Below are 11,009 nucleotides of genomic sequence, written 5' to 3'. Positions count from 1 at the left end.
AGTAGCTGCAACCACAGATACGCACCACTATGCTTATTTTTTTTATTTTAACTTTTTTGTAGAGAGGGGTGCCCAGGCTGGTCTCAAACTCCTGGGCTCAAGCAATCATCCCACCTTGGCCTCCCAAAGTGTTGGATTTATGGGCATGAGCCACTGCACCTGGCCTCGTCTGATGGTCTCGTTACCTGCTATGTCCCCAGCACCTAGAACAGGCACAGTAGGCACTCACGAAATATATGTTGAGTGGCTCTCGGTCAGTTCGGGCTGCTAGAACAGACCACAGAGTGGGTGATTTGTAAAGAACAGAAAGCTATTTCATGCCGTTCTGGAGGCTGGAAGGCCTATATGAGGGTGCTAGCTTTGTCAGGTTCTGGTGGGGGCTCTCTTCTTGGGTGACAGACTGCCGTCTTCTTGTTGCATTCCCCACGTGGTGGAAAGTGAACAAGAGAGCTCTCTGAGTTCCCTTTTATAAGAGCACTAATCCCATTGGGAGGGACCTGATTACCTCCCAAAGTTTCTGCCTCCTAAAACCATCACATGCAGGATCAGGATTTCTTCAACATCTGAATGACAGAGAGACAAACATTCAGTCCACAGCAGTGACAGAGTGAGTGAATGCATACCCCCTCACAGGGCTGCAGTGAGATTATGATGCAGGGCAGTCACGACATCCAGTGGGAATTCGCATTTGTTGATGGCTTACGCTGTGCCAGGCATTGCTCTGAGCACTTTCCTGGCACTGACTCATTCGATCCTCACAACCGTCTTGTGCGGGGAGTCTGTGATTTCTCCCAGTCTGCAGATGGAGCACACGGAAGCATGCAAGGGTGACAAATTTTTCCCAATGAACCATGGCTGGGATGTAAAGGACTGTCTTGCCAGCCCAGGCAGCCAGCTAGCCTAGTGCTTGTAAATGGTGCCACAAGCCAGGGTGACAGATGGCCTGGCACACTGAGGTTAAGTGCTCATAACCACAGAGCTTCCTAGGAGACAAAAGCATCATCATCTACTCTGCTTTATTATTTTATTTTAATTGAGATGGGGGTCTCACTATGTTGCCCAGGCTGGTCTTGAACTCCTGGGCTCAAGTGATCCTCCCACCTTAGCCTCCCAAAGTGCTGGGATTACAGACGTGAGCCAGTGTGCCTGGGCATCATCTCCATTTTAGAGCTGAGGAAAGTAGTCCCTAGAGAGGGGAGCTGACCTGCTGAGGCCACCCAGTTAGCAAGTCGGGGAGTCAGGATTTGAACCCATGCACTCTGGCTCCAGAGCCAGCTGGCTCAGCCTTATGCTTTATCAGGGCAGATACTTTGTGACTGCCTGTAGCAGGAGCAAGACGCAAGCAGGGCAGCAAAACGAGGCAGCTGAGTGAGTCACGATCTCTTTCTTGCAATGCCAAGCTGCCCCTCATACCCTAAGTAACAGTTCCAGAGTTTTCTAAGCCTCCTGTTGAATCACCCATCCTCTCTCACTTCCTCTATTCTAGACCCACCTGACCTTCCTTCTGTGCCCCAATTTCAAAAACTTTTCACATGCTGCTCCCCCTGGCTCACCCCTATGCTGTTCAGGTCTCAGCTACCATGTCCCCTCTTCCAGGAAGCTCTCCCTGATCCTGAAGCTGAGCCAGGCGCCCCCTTTGAATTCCTCCATCCCAGCCCTGCCCACTCTGGGTTGTCACTGTCTGGGGACAGTTCTGTCTCCCCCACTGGACTGTGAGCCTCTGTGAGAACAGGGTTGGGGCTGTCTTAGTCAGAGCTGTGTCCCCATTACCACCAGGAGCAGGGGTCAGCACAGAAGAGAATTCAGGACTGGGCGAGATGGCTCACGTCTGTAATCCCAGCACTTCGGGAGGCTGAGGCGGGCGGATTGCTTGAGCTCATGAGTTCAAGACCAGCCTGGGCTACATGGTGAAATTCCGTCTCTACTAAAAATACAAAAATTAGCTGGGTGTGGAGGTGCACGCCTGTAGTTGCAGCTACTAGGCAGGCTGAGGCAGGAGAATTACTTGAGCCTGGGAGGTGGAGGTTGTAGGGAGGGGAAATCATGCCACTGCACTCCAGCCTGGGCAACAGAGCAAGACTCCATCTCAAAAAAAAAATAAAGGAAGAGAATTCAGGAAGTATTTGTTAAATTAATGGATGGATACATGGATTAATGATAGTTCCCTCTGCTGGTTGGTTCTGTTAAATCTTCTGGGTCTGGGTCTATACACTGTCAAAGCCCACCAGCTTGTCTTGTCATAGAGATTTTTTAAAAAGTAACTTTTATATATGGAACCTTTACTATGTTCTCGAAGTTTCAGCTCAGATGTCCACTCCTCCAGGAGGCCCTCCCTGCCCCTTCTCCCAAGACCACGTCAGGCTCCTCCTGGAGGTCCCCCAGTCCTGCTCAGTCTGAGATTCCTGCCGGTCTGACTCCAGAGCTTTTGTTTATGACCAGGATCTATATCACAAGCATGATTCCGGCTCATTTAATATTTATTGGCTGCTTATAATGAACTTGGCACTGGGCCTGGTTATTAAGCTCTCGGGGACAAGGAGCTGGTCATTGTTGTTTTTTATTATCATTGCTATTGACTATCGTAATCGCAGTTCCCGGTCTCCAGGGTTCCTGGACTTCCCGCTCTCTGTGCTGGGCAGGGAAGGAAAGTGAGCCCTGGGGGTGGAGGGCAGAGGTGGGGTCAAAGTTACTTTCCTGCCACCACCCCTGTCTGTCCTGGAAGCTGCAGTTACTGCAGTGTGTGTGAGTTTGTAGCAGGGTGGGAGAGGAGAGAAGGGAGGTGGAGAGGCTGCACCTGGAGTGAGGACTGTATCTGTGTGTGCAAGCCGGGGCGACAGACGGCCTGGCACACTGAAGTCAGGTGCCGGGACCCATGGGGCCTGCTGACTCATGGGGACACCACTGGATGGGAATCCTGCTCTCAGGTGAGTGCCCTGCTTCCTTCAGATGGGGGAGGAGGGAGGTTGTATGCATCTATTTGCCAGCGGTGTGTGTGTGTGTGTGTGTGTGCACGTGTGTGCACTCGAGGAAAAAGGGAGGCAGAGAAAAAAAATAGAGAGACAGAGACAGAAATAAAGACAGATACAGATATAAAGCTAGGGCCGGGCGTGGTGGCTCACATCTGTAATCCCAGCACTTTGGGAGGCTGAGGTGGGTGGATCACTTGAGGCCAGGAGTTCGAGACCAGCCTGGCCAACATGGCAAACCCCCGTCTCTGCTAAAAATACAAAAATTAGCTGGGTGTGGTGGTACACTCCTATAGTCCCAGCTTTTTGGGAGGCTGAGGTAGGAGAATCACCTGAACCTTGAACTCGGAGACGGAAGCTGCAGTGAGCTGAGATCACACCATAGCACTCTAGTTTGACACAGCAAGACCCTGTCTCAAAAAAAAAAGAAAGAAAAAGAAATAAAGAGAAATACAGAAATAAAGATAGATACGAAAGAGATAGACAGAAGGAGACATAAACAGAGACCAGAGACAGAGAGACAAAGATATATGTATATTTGTCAGTGGTGTGTGTAAGTATGTGTGTGTGTGTGTGTATAAACTTGAGGAAAGAGAGACAGAGGCAGAGAGAGAAACAGACACAGAGAGACAGAGACAGAAAAAAATACAGATGCAAGAGACTGACAGAAGGAGACATAAACAGAGACCAGAGACAAGAAAGACAAAGATGTGTGTTTGTGTGTCTGTGTACACAGAGAAAGAGAGAGAGACAGAGAAAGATGGAGTCACAGCCACAGAACCAGAGACCCAGGGAGAAAGAGAGACAGAGAGAAATACAGGGAGAAAAGATACGCAGAGAGACAGAGACAAAGGGTGAAAAAATAACCTTAGAAATGATACCAGTGGGGCCCAGGCACAGTGGCTCACGCCTGTAATCCCAGCACTTTGGGGGGCCAAGGCGGGTGGATCACGCAGTCAGGAGTTCAAGACCAGCCTAGCCAAGATGGTGAAACCGTCTCTACTAAAAATACGAAAATTAGCTGGGTGTGGTGGCTGCCACCTGTAATCCCAGCTACTCGGGAGGCTGAGGCAGATAATTGCTTGAACCTGGGAGGCAGAAGTTGCAGTGAACCGAGATTGTGCCATTACACTCCAGCCTGTGTGACAGAGTAAGACTCTGTCAAAAAAAAAGAAAAAGAAAAAAGAAAGAGAGAAAGAGAGAGAGAGAAAGAAAGGAAAGAAAGAAAGAAAAGAAATAAAGAAAGAAAAGATACCCGTGGGAAAAACAGGAAGGGGCAGAAAGAGAGGGAGACAGAGGACAAAGAGACAGGGAAAGAACTGGGTAAAGACACAGCCAGAAATAGATTCAGAAACGCGGGGAGAGAGTTGGAGTATCACAGAGATTCAGACAAGCAGATGAGAGCCAGGTGGAGGGAGGCTGTGCCAGCCCTGAGTGGCCAGGTCCACGGATCAGGATGGGGATGGATGTGAAATTTCTGCCTAGAAGGCATCTGAGACAAAAGGCAGAAACTAGAATATTTTGATGAAAAAAGTATTTTGGAAGTGAAGACATGATTTTGCAACAGGTCATGTGCAGAGGTGAGGGCTCAGCCCAGCCTTGCTGTGTGTCCCTGAGACCAGCTTCTCCTTCTCTGGGCCGGCGCTTCCTGGCTAACCCTGGAAGGGTGCAGGGGCTCTGTAGTCCTGGGAGGCTGAGAGTTATCAGCCGCATCCACAGTGAGTCTGTAAGTGTTGCCTCTTCCTGGGGGGGACAACGGCAGGACCCTGTGAGAAGAAAGCCAGAGGGAAGGGGCTGCGGCAGGCTTTCCACAGAGAGGCTTCCTGTCTCGGGTGGGTATGATGAGGCCCCATCAATGCTTTTGCTCACATCATTTCACTTATCCTTATGACAGTTAAGTGAGGCTGGAACTGTTACTACCGCCATTTTTCAAATGGGGAAACTGAGGCTCAGATAGGTAACATCACTTGCCCAAATAAATGGCAAAGATGAGATTCAAACCCAGGTGGTCAGGCTCTGAGGCTGTGAGCCTAACCTCTAATAGCATTTGAGGCAGAGAAACCACAGACACAAGAACTCATCATCAAGACCACCACCATCATCATCATCGTTGCCATCATGGTGGCTGAATATTTGCTATGAACTGTGTTAAGCATGCCACATTTGATATCTCACTCAGCCTTCACAACCACCAGATGAGCTGAGTTCTACTATTATCTCCATTTTTCAGTGGAAGAAACTGAGGCTCACAAAGAGAAAGTCTTACCCATGATAGTAGGGCTAGTAAGTGACAGAGTTCATATTTGTTCCTAAGAGCTCGTGCCCTTATTCACTCACTGGGCAGGGAATGGGGCAGTGTTTGGGCCACATTGGGGCCCTTTTGAGAAGTGCAGAGGTCTGTGTTAATTGAGCTCATGGGAGAGATGAGGTCAGTTGCGTGTGAGCACAGCTGCTGGGGTCGGGCCCCAGCAAAGTCTCGTGTTTTTGTTTGTTTGTTTTGAGACAAGGTCTAGCTCTGTCACCCATGCTGGGGTGCAGTGGCACAATCTCGGCTCACGACAACCTCTTTCTCCTGGGTTCAAGAGATTCTTGTGCCTCAGCCTCCCAAGTAGCTGAGGTTACAGGTGCACATCACCATACCCAGCTAATTTTTGTATTTTTTTGTAGAGACGGGGTTTCACCATGTTGACCAGGTCTCGAACTCTTGGCCTCAAGTGATCCACCCACCTCTGCCTTCCAAAGTGCTGGGATTACAAGCATGAGCCACCGCGCCAGGTCCCATAGTCTCTTGAAGCCCCCGTAGTGGTGTGCAGAATGATCAAATGGAAAACTGGGAACTCATTTTTTTGTGTGTTTCTATTTTTTTTTTTAAGACAGGATTTTGCTGTCACCCAGGCTGGAGTGCAATGGTGCAATCATAGCTCACTGCAGCCTCAAACTCCCAGGCTCAAGTGATCCTCCCATTTCAGACTGTAGATGTGGGCCAACACCCCCAGCTAATTTTAAAAATTTTTAGTAGAGACAGAGCTTCACTATGTTGCCCAGGCTGGTCTCAAATTCCTTAGCTCAAGTGATCCTCCCACTTCAGCCCCCCAAAGTCCTGAGATTACAGGCATGAGCCACCACACCCCGCTGAAAACTGGAAACTTCTGCTATCTTGTTCTCCTTTCCTCCCCATGCAAGTGAAATCTTGCCTGGGGCACATCAGAGGAAGTAACAAAAGTCAATATTTTTCACCAAGATCACAGTAGAAGTACCTGTTAATCAAGGGTTGGCTGTGTGGCCATCTCTGGGCTGACAGGAGGAATTACAGTGTTGAGAGCACAGTCTTCAGGGCCTGGCAGGCCAGGTTCAAGTTTAGCTTCTGCCATTGACAATACCATCTTGGTGAGTGACATCACCTCTCCGAGCATCGGTTTTTCCTCTATGTGGAATACAGGGACCATCATGTGTCTCCAGTAGAGGGCACATCATTGGAGAAAACACAGTGACTATCAGGGGGCCCAGTCAAAGTTTGCCAATATTCATTACCACCCCCACAACAACCCTAGGAAGCAGGTGATAGTATGCCCATTTTACAGTTGAGGAGATTGAGGCTCAGAGAGGACAAAAACATGCTGCAGCTGGCACAGTGGCTCATGCCTGTAATTCCAGCACTTTGGGAGGCCGAGGCAGGCAGATCATTTGAGGTCAGGAGTTCGAGACCAGCCTGGCCAACATGGCAAAGCCCCATCTCTACTAAAAATACAAAAATTAGCCAGGCATGGTGGCCTGTGCCTGTAATCCCGGCTACTTGGGAGGCTGAGGCTGGAGAATCCCTTGAACCTGGGAGGCAGTGATTGCAGTGAGCTGAGATTGCGCCACTGCATGCCAGCCTGGGTGACAGAGCCAGACTCTGCCTCAAAAAACAAAAACAAAAACACATACACAAACAAAAACCAAACAAACAAGAAAACATGCTGCAGGTCACATAGCTGTAAGTAACGAGTAGGACTCAGGTCTCTGTGGGTGGAATGCCAGTCCTATGGCCTCAGAGCTCCCTGTGCTTCTGAAGACCTTAGCCGGGCAACCCCCAACACACCTCTCCCTCCCTGAATGCCTCCTCTCTCCCCTTGTAGCCTCACTTTGTACCGTATGGAGTCCTCCAGCTGCAGCCCAGCTCACCCTCAATGCCAACCCACTTGATGCCACCCAAAGTGAGGATGTTGTTCTGCCTGTGTTTGGGACCCCCAGGACACCCCAGATTCATGGCAGATCCAGAGGTAGGGGCCAGAAAACAAGACGGTCATTCTGATCTCTGCCTCCATGGAGATCCCTCATCCGAACCTCACGCCCAAAGTCCCCAGAGGACGAATCTGATTGGCTCAGCCAGGGTCCAGCAACAACTGGTTCAGTCAGCTGTGCCAGGGGTCAGGGGTAAAGAGGGAGGGCTGTGGCTGTCATGGCTGGGGTGGGCAAAGTTGGCTAAAAAGTGGGTAGGGGGGCTGGGTGCAGTTCCTTACACCTGTCATTCCAGCACTTTGGGAGGTTGAGGTGGGTGGATTACTTGAGCCCAGGAGTTTGAGACCCACCTGGGCAACATAGGGGGACCCCATGTGTACAAAAAAAAAATCCTCCAGGTTTGGTGGTGCACACCTGTAGTCCCAGCTATTTGGGAAGCTGAGGTGGGAGGATCGCTTGAGCCCATGAGGTCAAGGTTGCAGTGAGCCGTGATTGAACCACTGCACTCCAGCCTGGGTGACAGAATGAAACCCTGTTTCAATAAAGAAAAAGAGTGGATAGGGGGCCCTTGCTGGCACCCATGTTGTAAGCTTGATTGTCATTGCAGCTGACATTGATTGACTCCTTGTCAGGTCCCAGACCCTCTGCTTCACTTGCACAATCACTTTCAATGGGGCTTGGAGAGGGGAAGTAACTTGCCGAAGATGACACCAAGAATGAGCAGTAGATCCAGCATTCAAGCCCAGGCATCCAACTCCAGAGAGTCTTCTGGCAATTCCAATCTAGTCCTGTTTCTCTGGGTCCCTCTGTGACTATGTCTTGTTTGTTCTTCCTCTACCTGTGTCTCTGCCTCTGTCTCCCTCGCTTGCTTTCAGAGCTGGCCAAGCCTTCCATTGCAGTCAGCCCAGGCACTGCCATAGAGCAGAAGGACATGGCGACCTTCTACTGCATCACCAAGGACGTCAACATTACCATCCACTGGGTTTCCAACAACCTCTCCGTTGTGTTCCATGAGCGCATGCAGCTGTCCAAGGATGGCAAGATCCTCACCATCCTCATTGTCCAGCGGGAGGACTCAGGGACTTACCAATGTGAAGCTCGAGATGCCCTTCTGAGCCAGAGCAGCGACCCCATCTTCCTGGATGTGAAGTGTGAGTCCTTTTCCATTCTCTCCAACCCCTCACTGACACTCACTTGCTTAGTGCCTCGTTCAGTCTCACAGCTTGAAATACCATCCAGATGCGGACTTGTCTACCTTTGAACTTCAAACATATAACTGTTTGACATCTCTACTTGGATTCTACTGGAAACCTCCAACTTAATGTGAAGCAAACGAGGTACAGCAGTCAGATGGAGATGAAATGTCAGCCTCATCCCTGGGTAAAGCAAGATTGAAAGACATGCCTAAAGTATGCCAGCTGAATGGTTATTGTAGCTCACACCTGTAATCCCAGCATTTTGGGAGGCTGAGGCAAGAGGATTGCTTGGAGCAAGGAGTTTAAAACCAGTCAGGGCAACATACCAAGATCCCATCTCTACAAAAAATTTAAAAATTAGCCCGGTGCAATGGCTCATGCCTGTATGCCTTAATGTGAAGCTCAACTAAAATTGAGCTCCCAAACCTCAGGCGTTTGATCCAAAACCTTGCCTCGATAGGGGTGAGCAAAGAACATTAGCTGGCTCACTTCATTCATTCATTCATTCATTCATTCATTCATTCATTTGAGACAAGATTTCACTCTGCTGTCCAGACTGAGTGCAGTGGTGCAATCATAGCTCAATGCAGCCTCGACCTCCTGGGCTCAAGCGATCCTCCTGCCTCAGCCTCCCGAGTAGCTGGGACTACAGGCATGAGCCATTGCACCGGGCTAATTTTTAAATTTTTTGTAGAGATGGGATCTTGGTATGTTGCCCTGACTGGTTTTAAACTCCTTGCTCCAAGCAATCCTCTTGCCTCAGCCTCCCAAGATGCTGGGATTACAGGTGTGAGCTACAATAACCATTCAGCTGGCATACTTTAGACGTGTCTTTCAATCTTGCTTTACCCAGGGATGAGGCTGACATTTCATCTCCATCTGACTGCTGTACCTCGTTTGCAATTGATCTAGCCTTTGAGTGGGGAGGAGGGAAATAAAGTATTTATTGATCCATTAAAGACCTCTGTAAGAGACCTGTTGCTGATGCTGTTGTTACTGCTGTAATTGTTCCTGTCCTCTCAGATGGTCCTGATCCTGTTGAAATCAAATTGGAGTCTGGTGTTGCCAGTGGGGAGGTGGTTGAGGTGATGGAGGGCTCCAGCGTGACCTTCTTGGCGGAAACAAAGTCTCACCCACCCTGTGCCTATACTTGGTTTCTCCTTGACTCCATTCTGTCTCACACCACGAGAACATTCACCATCCATGCTGCGTCCAGAGAACATGAGGGCCTGTACAGGTGCTTGGTGTCCAACAGTGCCACCCACCTGTCCAGCCTGGGTACTCTGAAGGTCCGAGTACTTGGTGAGTCTGCTTTCCCGGTTCCTCTCCTTCATTCTTCTGAGCGTCAGATGCTGGCCATGTCAGAAGGAACCAGGAGTTCTTAATCCAGGGCCTTTGGATACTGTGTGAGGGAGAAATCCCTGCATGACATTGAGTTGCATGCAAAATGTTTGCGCTGTATTCTAGAGGAAGGATCTAGGATTGTCATCAGATTTTTGAAGGGATCTTGAACTCTGAAAAAAAACCTTAAGAGGCCAGGCGCAGTGGCTCACGCCTGTAATCCCAGCACTTTGGGAGGCCGAGGTGGGCAGATCAGGAGGTTAGGAGATTGAGACCACTCTGGCTACCACGGTGAAACCCTGTCTCTACTAAAAATACAAAAAATTAGCCAGGTGTGGTGGTGGGCGCCTGTAGTCCCAGCTACTCAGGAGGCTGAGGCAGGAGAATGGCGTGAACCTGGGAGGCGGAGCTTGCAGGAGCTGAGATCACGCCACTGCACTCCAGCCTGGGCGACAGAGCAAGACTCTGTCTAAAAAAAAAAAAAATCTTAAGAGCCAGTGAGCTACACCAATACCCCAGAGTTTGAGGAGGACCCAGGAGGATTTCCAATGCAGCAGGGCTCCGACTACAGGGAAGGCTGGGCACACTGGCTCCTTTGCCTGGCTTGGTACATCCTGCACGAGACCCTGGTGGCTCTCTAGGGGTTGCCCACAATTTGACTGTCTGGAGATGGGGGGTTTAACTGTCTACATTTAAAAACACTAACACAACATTCACACACTCCGTACACACACAGATAATATCCCCACATGAACAGCACACTCACATGCATGTACAATACACACAGTAAACACAACTCATATATAATACGTACACAACTGTGCAATACCACAGACATACAACACACACTCACACAAAACATACACACATATAGCATGCACACAACAGAGGTGTACAACTCACTCATCACAAAGTACATAACACATCAGACATACAACACATACACACAAACCCACAACACATACAAACCCATAGCACATACACACAAACCCACAGCACATACACATATACACACAGCATATACATACAAACCCACAACACATATACACAAACTCACAACACAGACACAAAATGCTCACACATACAACACATATACAACACACATGACATACAAAACGCAGACATACATATCTCACATACATCTACACAACAAACAAGATCACATATACATGACACACTCACATAAAATATATATACACCTAATATGCACTAATGGACACACACAACACATATCATTGACATTCAGCACCTACTAAACATTACAACCATTCAACATCACAGACAC

The 11,009-nt window shown here is 49.2% G+C and overlaps 1 protein-coding gene across 2 annotated transcripts in view; it reads left to right on the top strand.

Annotated features, from left to right (window-relative positions):
• Positions 1-1,266: 1,266 nt before the first annotated feature.
• CEACAM20 (CEA cell adhesion molecule 20) overlaps positions 1,267-11,009 on the top strand; it is a 29,243-nt gene continuing 19,500 nt past the window's right edge. For both annotated transcript variants that reach the window (XM_057300708.2, XM_003817555.5), the window contains exons 1-4: positions 1,267-2,924; positions 7,085-7,228; positions 8,063-8,338; positions 9,407-9,685. In XM_057300708.2, coding sequence (XP_057156691.1) covers positions 2,873-2,924; positions 7,085-7,228; positions 8,063-8,338; positions 9,407-9,685 — 751 coding nt within the window. In that variant the 5' untranslated portion in view covers positions 1,267-2,872. The remainder of the gene's footprint in view (positions 2,925-7,084; positions 7,229-8,062; positions 8,339-9,406; positions 9,686-11,009) is intronic.

Source organism: Pan paniscus, chromosome 20, assembly GCF_029289425.2.
Source record: "Pan paniscus chromosome 20, NHGRI_mPanPan1-v2.0_pri, whole genome shotgun sequence".
Classification (NCBI taxonomy): domain Eukaryota; kingdom Metazoa; phylum Chordata; class Mammalia; order Primates; family Hominidae; genus Pan; species Pan paniscus.
The sequence above is the reverse complement of the archived record's forward strand: the minus strand, read 5'-3'. Positions and strand labels throughout refer to the sequence as shown.